This window comes from Dreissena polymorpha, chromosome 5, assembly GCF_020536995.1.
Source record: "Dreissena polymorpha isolate Duluth1 chromosome 5, UMN_Dpol_1.0, whole genome shotgun sequence".
NCBI lineage: Eukaryota > Metazoa > Mollusca > Bivalvia > Myida > Dreissenidae > Dreissena > Dreissena polymorpha.
The window spans coordinates 2,023,962-2,045,369 of NC_068359.1; the positions used below are offsets into that span (position 1 = coordinate 2,023,962).

At 38.8% G+C, this 21,408-nt stretch overlaps 1 protein-coding gene across 7 annotated transcripts in view; it reads right to left on the reverse strand.

The window, feature by feature from the left end:
• LOC127881839 (ADP-sugar pyrophosphatase-like) overlaps positions 1-17,897 on the reverse strand; it is a 38,215-nt gene extending 20,318 nt beyond the window's left edge. For 2 of the 7 annotated variants that reach the window (XM_052429982.1, XM_052429981.1), the window contains exons 1-6: positions 16,381-16,632; positions 13,469-13,550; positions 13,044-13,111; positions 10,191-10,243; positions 8,746-8,853; positions 7,011-7,106 (exon numbers count right to left, since the gene is read on the reverse strand). In XM_052429982.1, coding sequence (XP_052285942.1) covers positions 7,011-7,106; positions 8,746-8,853; positions 10,191-10,243; positions 13,044-13,111; positions 13,469-13,550; positions 16,381-16,439 — 466 coding nt within the window. In that variant the 5' untranslated portion in view covers positions 16,440-16,632. Of the gene's footprint in view, positions 1-7,010; positions 7,107-8,745; positions 8,854-10,190; positions 10,244-13,043; positions 13,112-13,468; positions 13,551-16,380; positions 16,633-16,856; positions 17,409-17,629 lie in introns of those variants that run through there. The other 5 variants (XM_052429984.1, XM_052429985.1, XM_052429986.1 and 2 more) reach the window with 5 other exon arrangements.
• Positions 17,898-21,408: the final 3,511 nt, after the last annotated feature.

Here is a 21,408-nt window from a genome sequence, read left to right on the forward strand (position 1 = left end):
TTTGACCACTCCAGTATATCCAGTCTCATAACAGTGTGTTACCTGGGGTACTATGTTTGACCACTCCAGTATATCCAGTCTCATAACAGTGTGTTACCTGGGGTGCTATGTTTGACCACTCTAGTATACCCAGTCTCATTCCAATGTGTTACCTGGGTACTATGTTTGACCACTCCAGTGTATCCAGTCACATAACAATGTGTTACCTGGGGTACTATGTTTGACCACTCCAGTATATCCAGTCTCATAACAGTGTGTTACCTGGGGTGCTATGTTTGACCACTCCAGTATATCCAGTCTCATAACAATGTGTTACCTGGGGTACTATATTTGACCACTCCAGTATATCCAGTCTCATAACAGTGTGTTACCTGGGGTGCAATGTTTGACCACTCCAGTATATCCAGTCTCATAACAGTGTGTTACCTGGGGTACTATGTTTGACCACTCCAGTATATCCAGTCTTATAACAGTGTGTTACCTGGGGTACCATGTTTGACAACTCCAGTATATCCAGTCTCATAACAGTGTGTTACCTGGGTACTATGTTTGACCACTCCAGTATATCCAGTCTCATAACAGTGTGTTACCTGGGATGCTATGTTTGACCATTCCAGTATATCCAGTCTCATAACAGTGTGTTACCTGCGGTACTATGTTTGACCACTCCAGTATATCAAGTCTCATAACAGTGAATTACCTGGGGTGCTATGTTTGACCACTCCAGTATACCCAGTCTCATTCCAATGTGTTACCTGGGGTGCTATGTTTGACCACTCCAGTATATCCAGTCTCATAACAGTGTGTTACCTGGGTACTATGTTTGACCACTCCAGTATATCCAGTCTCATAACAGTGTGTTACCTGGGGTACTATGTTTGACCACTCCAATATATCCAGTCTCAAAACAGTGTGTTACCTGGGGTGCTATGTTTGACCACTCCAGTATATCCAGTCTCATTCCAATGTGTTACCTGGGGTGCTATGTTTGACCACTCCAGTATATCCAGTCTCATAACAATGTGTTACCTGGGGTGCTATGTTTGACCACTCCAGTATATCCAGTCTCATAACAGTGTGTTACCTGGGGTGCTATGTTTCACCACTCCAGTATATCCAGTCTCATAACAGTGTGTTACCTGCTGTGCTATGTTTGACCACTCCAGTATATCCAGTCTCATAACAGTGTGTTACCTGGGGTACTATGTTTGACCACTCCAGTATTTCCAGTCTCATAACAGTGTGTTACCTGGGGTACTATGTTTGACCACTCCAGTATATCCAGTCTCATAACAGTGTGTTACCTGCGGTGCTATGTTTTACCACTCCAGTATATCCAGTCTCATAACAGTGTGTTACCTGGGGTACTATGTTTGACCACTCCAGTATATCCAGTCTCATAACAGTGTGTTACCTGGGGTACCATGTTTGACAACTCCAGTATATCCAGTCTCATAACAGTGTGTTACCTGGGTACTATGTTTGACCACTCCAGTATATCCAGTCTTACTACAGTGTGTTACCTGGGATGCTGTGTTTGACCACTCCAGAATATCCAGTCTCATAACAGTGTGTTACTTGTGGTGCTATGTTTGACCACTCCAGTATATCCAGTCTCATAACAGTGAATTACCTGGGGTGCTATGTTTGACCACTCCAGTATACCCAGTCTCATTCCAATGTGTTACCTGGGGTGCTATGTTTGACCACTCCAGTATATCCAGTCTCATAACAGTGTGTTACCTGGGTACTATGTTTGACCACTCCAGTATATCCAGTCTCATAACAGTGTGTTACCTGGGGTACTATGTTTGACCACTCCAGTATATCCAGTCTCATAACAGTGTGTTACCTGGGGTGCTATGTTTGACCACTCCAGTATATCCAGTCTCATTCCAATGTGTTACCTGGGTACTATGTTTGACCACTCCAGTATATCCAGTCTCATAACAATGTTTTACCTGGGGTGCTATGTTTGACCACTCCAGTATATCCAGTCTCATAACAGTGTGTTACCTGGGGTGCTATGTTTGACCACTCCAGTATATCCAGTCTCATAACAGTGTGTTACCTGCTGTGCTATGTTTGATCACTCCAGTATATCCAGTCTCATAACAATGTGTTACCTGGGGTACTATGTTTGACCACTCCAGTATATCCAGTCTCATTCCAATGTGTTACCTGGGGTACTATGTTTGACCACTCCAGTATATCCAGTCTCATAACAGTGTGTTACCTGGAGTACTATGTTTGACCACTCCAGTATATCCAGTCTCATTCCAATGTGTTACCTGGGGTACTATGTTTGACCACTCCAGTATATCCAGTCTCATAACAGTGTGTTACCTGGGTACTATGTTTGACCACTCCAGTATATCCAGTCTCATAACAGTGTGTTACCTGGGTACTATGTTTGACCACTCCAGTATATCCAGTCTCATAACAGTGTGTTACCTGGGGTACTATGTTTGACCACTCCAGTATATCCAGTCTCATAACAGTGTGTTACCTGGGGTGCTATGTTTGACCACTCCAGTATACCCAGTCTCATTCCAATGTGTTACCTGGGTACTATGTTTGACCACTCCAGTGTATCCAGTCACATAACAATGTGTTACCTGGGGTACTATGTTTGACCACTCCAGTATATCCAGTCTCATAACAGTGTGTTACCTGGGGTGCTATGTTTGACCACTCCAGTATATCCAGTCTCATAACAATGTGTTACCTGGGGTACTATATTTGACCACTCCAGTATATCCAGTCTCATAACAGTGTGTTACCTGGGGTGCAATGTTTGACCACTCCAGTATATCCAGTCTCATAACAGTGTGTTACCTGGGGTACTATGTTTGACCACTCCAGTATATCCAGTCTTATAACAGTGTGTTACCTGGGGTACCATGTTTGACAACTCCAGTATATCCAGTCTCATAACAGTGTGTTACCTGGGTACTATGTTTGACCACTCCAGTATATCCAGTCTCATAACAGTGTGTTACCTGGGATGCTATGTTTGACCATTCCAGTATATCCAGTCTCATAACAGTGTGTTACCTGCGGTACTATGTTTGACCACTCCAGTATATCAAGTCTCATAACAGTGAATTACCTGGGGTGCTATGTTTGACCACTCCAGTATACCCAGTCTCATTCCAATGTGTTACCTGGGGTGCTATGTTTGACCACTCCAGTATATCCAGTCTCATAACAGTGTGTTACCTGGGTACTATGTTTGACCACTCCAGTATATCCAGTCTCATAACAGTGTGTTACCTGGGGTACTATGTTTGACCACTCCAATATATCCAGTCTCAAAACAGTGTGTTACCTGGGGTGCTATGTTTGACCACTCCAGTATATCCAGTCTCATTCCAATGTGTTACCTGGGGTGCTATGTTTGACCACTCCAGTATATCCAGTCTCATAACAATGTGTTACCTGGGGTGCTATGTTTGACCACTCCAGTATATCCAGTCTCATAACAGTGTGTTACCTGGGGTGCTATGTTTCACCACTCCAGTATATCCAGTCTCATAACAGTGTGTTACCTGCTGTGCTATGTTTGACCACTCCAGTATATCCAGTCTCATAACAGTGTGTTACCTGGGGTACTATGTTTGACCACTCCAGTATTTCCAGTCTCATAACAGTGTGTTACCTGGGGTACTATGTTTGACCACTCCAGTATATCCAGTCTCATAACAGTGTGTTACCTGCGGTGCTATGTTTTACCACTCCAGTATATCCAGTCTCATAACAGTGTGTTACCTGGGGTACTATGTTTGACCACTCCAGTATATCCAGTCTCATAACAGTGTGTTACCTGGGGTACCATGTTTGACAACTCCAGTATATCCAGTCTCATAACAGTGTGTTACCTGGGTACTATGTTTGACCACTCCAGTATATCCAGTCTTACTACAGTGTGTTACCTGGGATGCTGTGTTTGACCACTCCAGAATATCCAGTCTCATAACAGTGTGTTACTTGTGGTGCTATGTTTGACCACTCCAGTATATCCAGTCTCATAACAGTGAATTACCTGGGGTGCTATGTTTGACCACTCCAGTATACCCAGTCTCATTCCAATGTGTTACCTGGGGTGCTATGTTTGACCACTCCAGTATATCCAGTCTCATAACAGTGTGTTACCTGGGTACTATGTTTGACCACTCCAGTATATCCAGTCTCATAACAGTGTGTTACCTGGGGTACTATGTTTGACCACTCCAGTATATCCAGTCTCATAACAGTGTGTTACCTGGGGTGCTATGTTTGACCACTCCAGTATATCCAGTCTCATTCCAATGTGTTACCTGGGTACTATGTTTGACCACTCCAGTATATCCAGTCTCATAACAATGTTTTACCTGGGGTGCTATGTTTGACCACTCCAGTATATCCAGTCTCATAACAGTGTGTTACCTGGGGTGCTATGTTTGACCACTCCAGTATATCCAGTCTCATAACAGTGTGTTACCTGCTGTGCTATGTTTGATCACTCCAGTATATCCAGTCTCATAACAATGTGTTACCTGGGGTACTATGTTTGACCACTCCAGTATATCCAGTCTCATTCCAATGTGTTACCTGGGGTACTATGTTTGACCACTCCAGTATATCCAGTCTCATAACAGTGTGTTACCTGGAGTACTATGTTTGACCACTCCAGTATATCCAGTCTCATTCCAATGTGTTACCTGGGGTACTATGTTTGACCACTCCAGTATATCCAGTCTCATAACAGTGTGTTACCTGGGTACTATGTTTGACCACTCCAGTATATCCAGTCTCATAACAGTGTGTTACCTGGGGTGCTATGTTTGACCACTCCAGTATATCCAGTCTCATAACAGTGTGTTACCTGGGGTGCTATGTTTGACCACTCCAGTATATCCAGTCTCATTCCAATGTGTTACCTGGGGTACTATGTTTGACCACTCCAGTATATCCAGTCTCATAACAGTGTGTTACCTGCGGTGCTATGTTTGACCACTCCAGTATATCCAGTCTCATAACAGTGTGTTACCTGGGGTGCTATGTTTGACCACTCCAGTATATCCAGTCTCATAACAGTGTGTTACCTGGGGTACTATGTTTGACCACTCCAGTATATCCAGTCTCATAACAGTGTGTTACCTGGGGTGCTATGTTTGACCACTCCAGTATATCCAGTCTCATAACAGCCAATTACCTGGGGTACTATGTTTGACCACTCCAGTATATCCAGTCTCATAACAGTGTGTTACCTGGGGTACTATGTTTGACCACTCCAGTATATCCAGTCTCATTCCAATGTGTTACCTGGGGTGCTATGTTTGACCACTCCAGTATATCCAGTCTCATAACAGCCAGTTACCTGGGGTACTATGTTTGACCACTCCAGTATATCCAGTCTCATAACAGTGTGTTACCTGGGGTACTATGTTTGACCACTCCAGTATATCCAGTCTCATAACAGTGTGTTACCTGCGGTGCTATGTTTGACCACTCCAGTACATCCAGTCTCATAACAGTGTGTTACCTGGGTACTATGTTTGACCACTCCAGTATATCCAGTCTCATAATAGTGTGTTACCTGGGGTACTATGTTTGACCACTCCAGTATATCCAGTCTCATTCCAATGTGTTACCTGGGGTACTATGTTTGACCACTCCAGTATATCCAGTCTCATTCCAATGTGTTACCTGGGGTACTATGTTTGACCACTCCAGTATATCCAGTCTCATAACAGTGTGTTACCTGGGGTACTATGTTTGACCACTCCAGTATATCCAGTCTCATAACAGTGTGTTACCTGGGGTACTATGTTTGACCACTCCAGTATATCCAGTCTCATAACAGTGTGTTACCTGGGGTACTATGTTTGACCACTCCAGTATATCCAGTCTCATAACAGTGTGTTACCTGGGGTACTATGTTTGACCACTCCAGTATATCCAGTCTCATAACAATGTGTTACCTGGGGTGCTATGTTTGACCACTCCAGTATATCCAGTCTCATAACAGTGTGTTACCTGGGGTACTATGTTTTACCACTCCAGTATATCCAGTCTCATTCCAATGTGTTACCTGGGGTACTATGTTTGACCACTCCAGTATATCCAGTCTCATAACAGTGTGTTACCTGGGGTACTAAGTTTGACCACTCCAGTATATCCAGTCTCATAACAATGTGTTACCTGGGGTACTATGTTTGACCACTCCAGTATAGCCAGTCTCATAACAGTGTGTTACCTGGGTACTATGTTTGACCACTCCAGTATATCCAGTCTAATAGCAATGTGTTACCTGGGGTGCTATGTTTGACCACTCCAGTATATCCAGTCTCATAACAGTGTGTTACCTGGGTACTATGTTTGACCACTCCAGTATATCCAGTCTCATAACAATGTGTTACCTGGGGGGCTATGTTTGACCACTCCAGTATATCCAGTCTCATTCCAATGTGTTACCTGGGGGGTGCTATGTTCGACCACTCCAGTATATCCAGTCTCATAACAGTGTGTTACCTGGGGTACTATGTTTGACCACTCTAGTATATCCAGTCTCATAACAGTGTGTTACCTGGGGTGCTATGTTTGACCACTCCAGTATATCCAGTCTCATTCCAATGTGTTACCTGGGGTGCTATGTTTGACCACTCCAGTATATCCAGTCTCATTCCAATGTGCTACCTGGGGTGCTATGTTTGACCACTCCAGTATATCCAGTCTCATAACAGTGTGTTACCTGGGTGCTATGTTTGACCACTCCAGTATATCCAGTCTCATTCCAATGTGTTACCTGGGGTACTATGTTTGACCACTCTAGTATATCCAGTCTCATAACAGTGTGTTACCTGGGGTGCTTTGTTTGACCACTCCAGTATATCCAGTCTCATTCCAATGTGTTACCTGGGGTGCTATGTTTGACCACTCCAGTATATCCAGTCTCATTCCAATGTGTTACCTGGGGTGCTATGTTTGACCACTCCAGTATATCCAGTCTCATAACAGTGTGTTACCTGGGGTACTATGTTTGACCACTCCAGTATATCCAGTCTCTTCCTTGAGCTCACGCTTGGCACAAGTCTCTACAGTCTCATTCGGGTCCAGTAAGCCTGCAGAATAATTTACAGATTTTTTCATTTCTAATGCAGGGATCTTGTTCAACAGACTGAAACGTTTCAACAACTGCAGTGAGGAACCATCCAAATAACATTTCGTTCAAGTTTTATCAAACTGGAGAGCAGATGTGTGACATACAACTAAGGCAAGTATGCTGACACCAGAGACAAACCCCATTACACCAAGGTCAGAATCTTGGCATGAGAAAAAATCATCTTAACATCTATGATTATATTTGAAACAATGTTTATTGTGATTTGACTAGATCAGTTAATTTATTTATGACATTCATAAAAAAACTGTGGTCATCACAAGGGTTTACTAGGGTAAACTTGACAATGAAAACACAATTATCAAATTTTGTATTTTCTATGTAAAAAATACGGAGTCACAACTACAGGATAAACTTAAATGTGGCCACAGAATGATTAATCTTATTGTGGTCTAAACAGCAAAAAAGCGGTCTCTAATTATCTACTAAGGTAAACATGGCAGTCTATAGCTGATATAGTCTTAACTAGGATAATCTTCGAGGTAACCACGGAATGACACAAGAAACCGTCGAAGACGGGTGATGCTCCCCAAAGGGTTATTTTTTCACAATATTGCACTATATATTCAGATAAAAGAAAACGTCTTGAGGGGCATAACTTTGGACAAAATAATACGATGGATGGTTTAGCAACTTAAAAATTTCAAAGGGCCATAACTCTCTAAATAAATCATCTAACCAGAACCCACAAATAACATGCGCATCTCCTCGAGGTAGTTAAGCTTCCCATAAAGCTTCAATGAATTCCAGTCAGTAGTTGGGGAGAAATAGCCCGAACAAGTATTGCACTATATGTACAGTTTATAGAAAATTTCAAAGGGCCATAACTCTATGAAAAATCATCCGACCATTACCGGCTGATAATATGCACATCTCCTGTTGGTAGTGAAGATTCCCATAAAGTTTCATTGAATTCCCGTAATAAGTTGCTGAGAAATAGCTCCGACAAGAATTGCACTATATGTACAATGGAAAATTTCAAAGGACCATAACTCTGTGAAAAATCATCCGACGAGAACCGGCTGATATAATGCACATCTCCTCTTGGTAGTAAAGCTTCCCATAAAGTTTTATTGAATTCCAGTCATTAGTTGTTGAGAAATAGCCCGGACAAGAATTGCACTATATGTACAGTTAATGGAAAATTTCAAAGGGCCATAACTCTGTGAAAAATCATCCGATCAGAACTGGCTGATAATATGCACATCTCCTTTTGGTAGTGAAGCTTCCCATAGTTTCATTGAATTCCGGTCATTAGTTGCTGAGAAATAGCCTGGACAAGAATTGCACTATATGTACAGTTAATGGAAAATTTCAAAGGGTCATAACTCTGTAAAAAATCATCCGACCAGAACCGGCTGATAATATGCACATCTCCTCTTGGTAGTGAAGCTTCCCATAAAGTTTAATTGAATTCCGGTCATTAATTGCTGAGAAATAGCCCAGACAAAAATTGTGCACGGACAGACGGACACACGCACGGACAGACGAAGCGGCGACTATATGCTCCCCCAAAAGATTTTGTGGGAGCATAAAAACTACTTTTTGTCTTCGTTCACACGACTGTCTATAGCTGATACCTGCTGGGAATTCGATAGTGTACTTGCAGAATGCAGGCCGGAACTGCTTCACAAGAATGGTGCAGTCGTAGTGCAAGTTCCTTCTCAGAATCGGTATGATCACAACAGCTGAGGAAGAGAGCAAACAATCAGTAACATGTAGCATGTTCCTGTAGTAGATTTCCTATTATCCATCAAAAGCAAATATTATTAGTCAGTGTTTTTTAGGCTTTAAAGAAACAACATACATGTATGTTCAATGTAAAATTAGCAGTGCAATAATTTTTCAATTAAATATTTCCTTCATTGTCTTCTCAGGCTGTGCAATAAAAAAACAACTCATATCATATTATTTTCCTTATGTAGATTTCCTATCATCCCCTTTTCATATTGGGACCATATTGACCTGGCTGATGCAACCAGTGTTGAAACCCATGCTCATCCAATATTATTACATAGGTGTAAATGTCCAATATATGTATCCCTACAGCAATATGAAGACACTGATACTTATGGTTGTTGAAATAATCACAAACCCACAAGCCCTGCACTTGGACAACCAAAAGAGCTTTGGCTTGCTACCATTAACTGTGGATTTCCAGATTGCTAAACAAGAGGGCTAAGATGGCCCTAGTTCGCTCACCTAAGAGGAGTCGGCTCATTCAATCTTTACCAAACGTCAAACTTGACCTAGATATTGTCCAGACAAACATCCTGGTCAAGTTTCATCATTATTGAACCAAAACTCTGGCATATGGAGTGTTTTTGTTTTTGTAAGATTTGACCTGGTGACCTATATTTTGAGTTGACCCCCCCCCTTACCAAACATCAAACTCTGCTTACAAGAATAAATATTATGACCAAGATTCATAAAATCTGAAACAAAATTGTGACCTCTAGAGTGTTTACAAGGATTTTGTATAATATAATGAACATTTGGACAATCTAAGGGCAATAATTATGGCATTAATTATGTGATATAAATAAAACCAATCTTTGTACCAAGTTTCATGATGATTGGGCAAAAAATGTGATTTCACAAGCTTTTTTTACTATATAAATATAAGAAAACTGCCCCCCTCCCCCTGGCAGCCATGTTATTCAACTGACCGGAACCATTTTCAAACTCAACTCTCATATCAAGGAAACAAATGTTCTGACCAAATTTCATGAAAATTGGGCCAAAAATGTGACTTCTAGAGTGTTCACATGTTTCACAACATATAGAGAAAAATGCCCCGCCCACTTGTGACCTAGTTTTTGACCCCGCACAACCCAGTTACGAACTCGGCTGAGATTTTATTGGGGCAAAGCTTTTGACCAAGTTTCATGAAGATCCGACATGAAATATGGCCTCTAGAGTGTTTACGAGCAAATGTTTACGGACGGACGGACATACGACGGACAAAGACCGGTCAGAAAAGCTCACCTGAGCAATCAGGTGAGCTAAAAATTACATAACAAACCATCTGGCAAATCCCCAGCAACTTTTGTAGTCCTGCTTGTGACCTCCCACACTCTGGAATACCAAAAAAAAAGATCAGCTGAGTATTAATTGAGTACACTTACACATATTTATTATTATTATTATTATATGTTGTAGTTCATTATTTGTTTGACTCACACATAGCACAGGTACAGTAATGTGTAGAGGAAATTAGCCAATGATGTGGATAGTCATCATAACGCTGAAACTTGGCTAATACTTTTTTTCTAAGCGCCAACCTAGAGTCATTAACCCAAGAAAATTCATCAAGATTGTTTAGCACGCTTGGCCTCTACAGCTGTAACAAGTTTTCCTAGATTTGACATGCTGACCTTGTTTTTTGATGCACATTACATAGAATCAAATTCAGCATAGATATCACCGCAATAAACATTCAAACCAAGTTCCATAATGATTTTGTCATAAGTTTGACCTCTAAAAAGTAAACAAGATTTTTCGAAGATATGATTTGGTGACCTTGTTTTTGGACATAAGTGAATCAGATAAGAATTAATCCTTGAAAATATCAAAATAAACTTTCTATGTAAGTTTTATTACAATTGAGTCGTACAGTTTTTCCAAGAAATGTAACAAAGTGTTTCTAAGATTTGACCTAGTTTTGAATGCCAATACCCAGATTATAACTTGGTCTTAACATTATTCGAATCACCATTTTGACCTTGTTTAATCAAGACTAGATTTTAAATACAGAGGTCTCTAGAGTTGTATCAACTGTTAAGTTGTAGACGCAAAGCACACAAAACAGTATATACCGGGTACGGTGATCACAATAGCTCACCTTGAGCATTTTGTGCTCAGGTGAGCTAAAAATAACATATCAGAGCCATAATAAGAAGTTATATAATTGTTTAAGTATAGGTGTATACATATTCATTATCCCCACGCTTTTCGAAGAAAAAGTGATGATATTGTATTGATGTACGTCTGTCCGTCCTGGCCACCTGCTCCTCCTACACTATTAGCACTAGAACCTTGAAACTTACATACATGGTAGCTATGAGCATATGTGCGACGATGACAGTGACGAAATTTTGATCTGACTCCTAGGTCAAAAGTAATGGGGGTTGGGGCGGAGCCGGGTCAGAGATTTTCACTCATTTTTTATGTTATTTTACATTAACTTCTTCATTTCTGCACCGATTTACTTCAAATTGATACCGAGCCTCTCTTATGACAATACGGTCAATCTCAGCTATGTAAGGCCCCATTACCAACCCTGGGGCGCCCCGCCCATAATAGGCCACACCCACCCAAAATTATCTTTTACTATAATTTCTTCATTTCTACACCAATTCACTTCTAATTGATACTGAACTTCTCATATGACAATACGGTCAATCTCAACTATGTATGGCCCCATTACCAACCCTGGGGCGTCCTGCCCTTCATAGGCCACACCCACCCAAAAATTCCTTTTACCATAATTTCTTCATTTCTGCACCGATTCACTTAAAATTGATACTGAACCTCTCTTATGACAATACAGTTAATCTCAACTATGCATGGCCCCATTACCAACCCTGGGGCCCCCCGCCCACATAGGCCATGCCCACCCAAAAGTGCCTTTTACTATAATTTCTTCATCTCTACACCGATTCACTTCAAATTGATACTGAACCTCTTTTATGACAGTACGGTCAATCTCAACTTTGCATGGCGGCATTACCAACCCTGGGGTGCCCCGCCCACATTGGCCACGCCCATCCAAAATTGCCTTTTACTATAATTTCTTCATTTCTACATTGATTTACTTCAAATTGATACTGAACATCTCTTATGACAATACGGTCAATCTCAACTATGTAAGGCCCCATTACCAACCCTGGGGCGCCCCGCCCATAATAGGCCACACCCACCCAAAATTATCTTTACTATAATTTCTTCTTTTCTACACAGATTCACTTCTGATTGATACTAAACTTCTCTTATGACAATACGGTCAATCTCAGCTATGTATGACCCCATTACCAACCCTGGGGCGCCCCGCCCATAATAGGCCACACCCACATAGGCCACGCCCACCCAAAATTGCCTTTTACTATAATTTCTTCATTTCTACACAGATTCACTTCAAATTGATACTGAACCTCTCTTATGACAATACAGTTAATCTCAACTATGCATGGCCCCATTACCAACCCTGGGGCGCACGCCCAAATAGGCCACGCCCACCCAAAATTGCCTTTTACTATAATATCTTCATTTCTACACCGATTCACTTCAAATTGATACTGAACCTCTTTTATGACATACAGTCAATCTCAACTATGCATGGCTATTACCAACTCTGGGGCGCCCCGCCCACATAGGCCATGCCCACCCAAAATTGCCTTTTACTATAATTTCTTCATTTCTACACCGATTTACTTCAAATTGATACTGAACATCTCTTATGACAATACGGTCAATCTCAACTATGTATGGCCCCTTTACCAACCATGGCCACACCCACCCAAAATTGTCTTTTACTATAATTTCTTCATTTCTACACAGATTCACTTCTAATTGATACTGAACTTCTCTTATGACAATACGGTCAATCTCAACTATGCATGTACCCATTACCAACCATGGGGCACCCCTGGGTCAAACATGCGTTGTGGGGTTACGCGTTGGCCTCTGACGCGCCATTTCTAGTTTTTTTGCAACAAGAAAGCAGCAACAAGGAGTAGGGTGCAGATGATGCCATTCTCTATGTAACTTCAATTATACTCAATAAATTGATATTAAATTCCTTCAAATGGTATTTTTAAAAACTACATGACTGTATCATATGTAAATGTCTAAATAAAGCTGCATGAGTGGTACAGACCTCTGCCTGCCTGTGGGGTCAGCATAATAGACATTACTCAGTTTCAACCACTTTCCACTGGCAAGATCCTGATAATAAAGAGATAAACACTTTTTAGATAACATTTATTTATTGTAATTGTAACAAACTATAGACAAATGTTTACTATACAATTAATTTAAATTTCAACAATCTAAGATCTCAGAATACACTATGTGACTTTACATAAAAAAACAAACCTACATGTCTATAAAAAAACAATGTTAATACCATGAAGATGATCTTACATGACTTTATTCAATTACAATACTTAAGTTTATATTTGTTTAAAGATACTCAATTTATGTTATTGAGAGTAATTGATTATTAAAATGCACTTGTGGTAATATAAAATTGTAATCACAATCAATGACTTTAAACAAAAAATGTTTTTCTGTATACCACACCTCTTGTTTAATAAACGTTGAAGATTGGCTGCTTGTGCCATTTTCAGAAATTTCGCCTGCTGCTTTTTCGGAAGGCATTTTACTTTAAACATTCAAATACAATTAAGCATCATAAAACGTTAGTTCCAAGTACATCAAAATCTTTAGGTAACTCATAAAAATAAGTGCAATTGATTGGGTAGGCACAGGTTATGAATGAGAAAAGCATGTGATATTACTGTCAATATTGATCAATACTAGACTGACTTAACTATTTTGCATCGGAAAAAGTTTCGAGTTTTTATGCAGAGTAATGTGTGATATGTTTTCCCTGGATTCGAAAAGTCAACAGTCAAAACATAAATTGAGAGTCGGTTCAGATTTTGTTGCATTTTTCTTCTTTGTCTTTGACAATAAGGGTGTTTAATAAGAATAATCAATTGGTCCAAATTAGAGTCAATATGTCACGCAATTATTTTTAAAACATGTATTACAAATGGTGAATCTGTCTGTGTGATTTAAAAATATTCTTGATAATTATTATTATAAATATTCCATTTAGTAATTGGATATTTTACATGGGATGTCCCTAAAAAGTTTAACTCCTACCCAAAGAGGACAACCTGGTCTTTTAAGAAATTATTTATATATAAATTTAAGCGATCTTCAACAAAAAACTAGCTAAAGTAATGTATTCTGATAAAAAATTCAGTCAAATGATTACTAATTAGTTTAAACCTATTTGTTTCAGCTCGATTGCACCGAAAGCCTAGGGCTTATATAAACGCTCTGGAGTCCATTTCCTGGGCCTAGAACCAGTACTTGGTGTCTTTGGGGGAGATCTAAATAACACTCCCACGGTGGGGATCGAACCCGTGACCTCTCGGTCGCTAGGGGGACACCATATCCATTACACCACGGCGACCCATTAATTGAACCTTTAAGAAAAACAAAAATCACTAGATGTTCTACAATTTATAACAGCGTTTTTCCTCACTACTTTGGGAAATTATTGCTGGTTTTGGCCAAATTGGGAAAATAAGACGTGTTTTCATACAAATTGGGAAATTTATTAATTATGCTGAAAACTTTAGAAAACATGTTCAAATAATAAGTTGCATATTAACATCAAAGTGGTGAATGATTTTCTGCAAAATCCTGTTTCTATCAACGCTTATTTTAAGTTTATTTACACTTGAAGCTGAGCTTGACGATCAACGGTCTAAATAGAGGCTCTTGATCCACATATTCCATAGGATAACCTGCCTCTGACTGAACAAGGTTGGCATCAGTAGACTCGACTATCTTTGAAACTTTGTTATAAACAACATCTGACAACTATGCACTGGACTCAATATTTGATACATAATCCCAAGTTTTAAAAGTCAAAATTGTATAAATGCGCGCTTGATAATCAGTACCGATAATTGGTTCGGTTGTGTTCATTTTACCCCAAAATTGGTTACATACTACTGAACGAGTAGTATAGTATAAGAGTTTGGCTCAATTGCACTAAAGACGAGAACGAATGTGAATCATTAATGCGTGAAAACCCCAGTGTCGCTATAAATGGATAGTGTTAGTGGTTCTGTGGTGTTGCTGTACCGAACAAACTAATCAGTCATTACGGTGTACTCCTCCGCGGAAAAATAATGGCCAGTTACTAAGAAGCCTGATGATGGCAACCCAGTGTAATCCTCATGGAAATCATGCAATTTATTCTTCATACTATCATCTATAACATTTATTTCGCCAAGTAAAGAAGTTTCAGAATTATTATTTATTTAATTACCAAAAACTGTAATGTTTTGTTGCATTCTCTTAGACCATAATTAAATTTGTAATCTAAAACACGCTTAATTATTTTGAATTTTAATTACCGGTATAACGCCATGTTATCAAATTCTAGCTTCAAATCAACAGTGCACAAGTCATGTATATTTTGTGTGTACGGTTCATTCTTTGTTTCAATAAAAAGCGCACGAAAAATATGCTAGCCTGCTTATGTAAAACGTCATGTAACCGCATGGAAAGCGTGGGTGTATTGATTTTTGTAAAAAAAAAAAGTAGCATACAGACATTTAAAATATTTTATTTTTGGTTACAACGTGTGTTGTTCATTTTAACTAAATTATATCATGAAGGATTTTGAATAGACATTTCCTCAAAATTAATTTCAAATCAAACATGCTGTACACGTATCTTCATTGTTTCGGTTTTTAGATGATTAATTATTGAATCCGTATACTTTAGACAGTACTCAGTAAACAGAAAATCCGCACACAACTGGATTAAGTGTTGGTTGTTTTGAAAATACGCTTAGCAGGTATACTGACGTATTGTGTAGACTTCGATATTTTGACAAAAGGGATTAACATGTGATTATGCAACTTGTCAACAATTTTTTTCTTGGAAATTGGGATATTTTTTTGAATTGGGAAATTTATTATTTTGACATTGTGAAAAATTGTCTCATTGGGAATGGTGCCGTTTTACGGTACCAACTTTATATAGAGGAAAAACGCTGTATAACATTGTTTTTAGTTCTTCAAATAATGTTGAGTTTATATGACCAGGCACTTTATCATTCATAAGTTTATATTTACCAGGTACTATTAGGGCTTGTTAATTGTTGCTTGACGTTTAATAATATTTTGTCAAGAGCTGTACATTTAACACAGAAAATAACTGGATATCACAGAGAAACCCAATTATGGACTTAATAGAAACAGTCAGTGGAGCATTATAATGTGATTTTATGAATTCACATTCGAATATCTCTTGGATACATATATATGAAATAGTGGTGTAATTTGTAAAAATGTATATCCTTCAAATGTAGAAGGTATTTTGACCTTTCAGAGCATTTTGAAATCGAAATTAGGTCAGCAGAAAATTTATCTTTAATGAACTCTCCTTTTTCAGCTATTCACCTTTGCACTCGGAATGAACGCCATATCATAAATTGTAAAAGGTCTCTTTTGAGTACCATTTTTTGGATTTTTCAGTATTTTTTTCGAGAATTGGTTATGTTATTCGTTTGGAACCACCAATATATCTCATATGGCCCTTATATGAAAGTATTTTCTGTTAAATACTCAAGCCAGTTTGAGCCGTTACTCATGTAAGTTTTCCAGAAACCAAGTTGGAACATAGGGACCGTTAAGTAAAAATATTCTATTATACTACATATATATACAAGGGATACAACTGTGAAAATTCCTGCACACAACCATGGTGTAAACAATAGCGAAAAATTTGCTTCCAAACGCAATAAATACACCAATTAAACTGTATTACAACAGCCAAGACATTTATCTTTCAGAAAATAATACACTTAGCAATAAAGTACAAGCTTTTCATTGAACTAAGAGAGAAAGTTTCATTCAAAATGCTCAAAAATCCTTACTTGGACACAGGTGTGCACAGCTGAAAACTTAGAATTCTAGCAGTAATTTTCGTATTCCTTTATTATAAAGCTCGTTTGCTGGTACATATTCCTTGGATAGTTTTTTTTCATAGTAAAATAGAACATAATAACTATTTAGTAAGCATATTTTGCTAGAAATTCACATCAATCTGCTTCAATTTCACAATGACAATGTTTTACTTTCATTTTGGATAATTCACATGTATTTCAAACATGCGATTTGATTGGATGAAATTCCACTGCAGTAATAAATCCAACCAGTCACGTTACACGTAACATTACCTGACAAATTGCATACAAATCCTTGAAGATAGTAGAAATGTAAACAAATTTAATATTTACGGTATTTTGCATATATGCAGTTACATGCAATTATGGAAGGTGTCTACTTTGATTAATAAAGTGTCTATGGATAATAAAACAAGGTAAAATTTGCTCAACTTCTCTGTAATTATTAAATTATGAAACAAAATGTGTCAAAGTGGGTGTGCACACCTGTGTCGCATTTTGAAAATGTTACCGTTTTTCATTAAACTTTCGTTTCAAACACAACTATGAACACTTTTACTGCTATAAACATAGTTATTATCTGATAGATAAATGTCTGAGCTGTTGTTATACAGTTTTTTTTGGTGTAATTATTGCTTTTGGAAGCGATTTTTTTGCTATTGTTCAGACCATGATGTTGTGCAGGAAATTTGACAGTTGTATCCCTTGTATATATGTATATAGTATAATAGAGTATTTTTTACCTAACGATCCCTGTGAGTTGGAAGGTAATATCCAAATTGTCCGAAATTGTGGTGTGTCCGAAAATTGAGGATAGACACTGTTGTTCATACAACAAGAAATCAACATGGCAGGGCAGTATTCATTGAAAAATTAATTGATCTTAAAGTAAACCAAATCTACTTTTAATTCAGTTTTCCTAAAATAACAATTAATATCGGCACAATACTTGAAGACAATTTACAGTTCTTTGTTTTGAAAATTTTCTATTATGTAAAACTTGCAAAGGCATTAGTTCCAACTGTCATTCGAACCACAACATACATTAGACAACTTATGTAAACTTATGTTCGCGAATACTGTTCTAATATGTAGGCCATTATGGGGAGTATGCATATTTTTATAGCTGGTATATTTGATGTTGGAATACACTGGTTTTGAAAGTTTCTATAGTTCGAGAATTCACGATATCGATAGGGCGGTTGCGGCAGTCATTGCAGATGAAGGTAAGAACAATATCCCCCCTCTTTGCACTATAATATTCTGTCGCGGATATGCCTACAAAGTGTTTGCAAATTCGTCATAAATTTACAACATAACGTAATTGATTAATAACTAACTTGACGATGTTCACACATCGTTAATGCATTAAACAGATGTTGTTTTCTTTAATTACTCCGACCCCGTCAATCATTATCGAATGAAGCAATACAATGAAACAAACCGACAACACAATATATCATTTTAAACACCTTAATTCAATCATACACCCGCTTCAAATAGGTGTAATAAAATATAGGGCCGAATAAGCCTGGTCGATTTGGGGCCGAAAGAGCTTGGGGCCGAAAAAGCCTGAAATTTCGGTCTGGGCCGAAAGAGCTTGGGGCCGAAAGAGCCTGCTACCTATCGTCACTAAGTTTATTCAACTCAGGCACAGTTCTAACAAAGAAAGAGTTTTTAACGGTATTAGCGGGGGTATTAGCTGTTGCTAGAACATGTTAAATACAATACGACGATATAGCTTACATTATAACTTCAAATGTGAATGGTGCCTTTTATCACAATTCTAACTAATATAACGACATGATGTATACACAGGTCAGGATAACCCGTAAAGCCTAGACATGTAAACATATGAATAAGCTTATTTACAACGGGGTCCCTGGACTTTGTCAAACAGGTCTTATAAGTGACTATAAATATTTAGTTTTTAAGTTCTTAATATAAAAACGGCATGATATTACAAATTATTTCTTTCACAAATAAAGTGAGACTTTCAATTGACATGATAATACACAGACACAAACAAATTAGCATACAAATAAGCAATTTAATAAAACAAAAACAAATATAAAAGTAAAAATACATGGAATTCTCGTCTACCTTCATTTCATTTAAAATATGTTTCTTAACAAGTTTCTAAAAAGTTGATTTCGATTTGATGGACTTTATATTATCGAATTCCAATCATTAATACCATTGTAGTAAAATGAACTAGTAAAGCCATCAACTTGAGGAACATAACAATTAAATATTGATCTATTGCCATACTGATGGACATCTGTACATTTAACAAAATTGTCTTTCATATAGCTTGGGCATTTATTGTAGAAAATCTTATGGATATACATGGTTATGTCGGAGTTGCTTGCATCTTTGCTCCACGTTCAATAAACCAAGAAATTCAAAATTCGATACACCAAGGGATGTTCTACAATGGGAATCGTTAATAAAACGAACCATTTTATTTTGGACTATTTGTAGCTTGTGCTTAAGCTGTTTCGTGAGCCCACAATACCACGAAGAGGGTGCATAATCTAAATTACATTGTATTAAAGCATTGCATACGCTTCTTCTTAGACTTGTATTTAAAAAAGCACTTTGTCTATATAAAAATTTAAGTCTAGAGTTAACCTTCTTGCCGATATTGTTTACAATAGAAGCACCAGACAAATCAGCATCCAAAATCGAACCAAGATATTTTACATGCGTCTGGGATATAACATGATCATTACATTGTATATTAAAATTGTCCACCTTAGTGAGTTAACGTTTCGAACCAAAAAGAATACACTCTGTGATGCCTAGACTGATGGTACTAGGATCTTTATGTGAATACAAAATTGCACTATCATCAGCAAATATAGTATTGGTTTACAGTTGGATGATATACTTGTTTTCATATCATAAATGTAAATCAAAAACAAGAGAGGGCCCAGTATACTCCCTTAGGGAACTCCACACACAACCGATTCGAAAGCCGATTTAGCGGCATTAACATGCACAGACTGCATCCTATCTGTTAGGTACGAGCGAAACCACTCCACAGACTCCACTCCCACCGCACGAAGCTATGTTCACCACCTTGTACAAAAGCGTCAACCTGTTAGCTCGTCGTCGGTCTTGGATTGGTGGGAGGTCCAGCTTTTGAAGCATGTCTGTGACACAGCCCGGCTGTCTGGAGCGGTAGTCCCTGGTGATGAACCTTGCGGCTGAACGCTGGACACGCTCTAGACGGTCAATGTCTGTTTGGTGGAATGGATCCCATACGACACTGGCGTATTCAAATTTAGACCGGAAAAGTGCTAGGTACACTTTTCCACGGCAGTTTAAAGTGACTGCGTCTGAGGTTTCTTCTGAGGAATCCAAGAGTGTAGTTCGCTCGCGTTGTAATATTGGTTATGTAGATTTTCCATTCCACGTCTTCTCATAAAGTAATACCAAGTTAGGGGTTATCTCGAATACTTTTGAGGATTTCGTTGTTGATGTTGTAGAAGAAACTTGATTTGTGTTTAGAACTAAGAAGGTAGCATTTCTTTGCATTGAATTCCATCCCCCAATCGGTGGCCCATTTCTGAAGATTGTGTAGGTCCTTCTGGAAAATTTCATGGTCTTTAAATGATGTTATAGGTCCGTAGAGAAGACAGTCATCTGCAAAGAGTCTGATCTGTGACTTCGCCCTCTCTGGAAGGTCGTTTATGTGGCACAGGAATAACATCGGTCCTAGCACCGTCCCTTAAGGAACTCTGGAGCCAACTGGTACTTGTTGAGACTTCTCCACGTCAACTACCACACACATTTCTAGGCGGGTGAGGAAGTTTGATATACAGGAGAGAAGGTTACCTCGGATTCCGTAGTTCCCGAGGTTCAGAAGCAAGCGTCTATGTGGGATCGTGTCGAATGCCCTGCTGAAGTTCAGGATTATGGTATCGATTGTTTATTTTGGTTGTAATAGTTAAGAAGTTCATGAGTGGTTACTATACGTTGGGTTTCGCAGGAATACCCAGAACGGAATCCGTGATTTCGCGAGGTGAGGACTTTGTGTTTGTCAAGGTGGTTTAATATGTGGTGGCAGACGATGTGCTCGATAAGTTTGGAGGTGACGTTGGTAAGGGATACAAAAAGGTAATTTTCCGCTGCGTGACGGTCTCCCTTCTTTTAGACTGGTGCTATGTTGGCATCCCTCCAATCTTTCGGCAGTTCTCCGGAGTTGATGGTTCTCTGGAAGATAGCTGTGATAACTGGGACAAGTTCCGTAGCACAGGTCTGGGGAACTCTGTTAGGGACTTCATCAGGATGTTAATCCATGAGAGTACGTTAGAGTTTCAATTTTAGGTAGTTAAGATTGATTTGAGCAGGGACCTATTGAGAAACAAGAGGATGAAGAAATAGCAATAGAATACTGTGTTTTATCAGGGACCTATGGTCCCTTGTTTTATCAGCCGTGTGTGATATCGCATGGTCCAGACTTAAGTTTGCGTTTATATCCTTAATCATAGAAACTATACACATTTTGTACGAG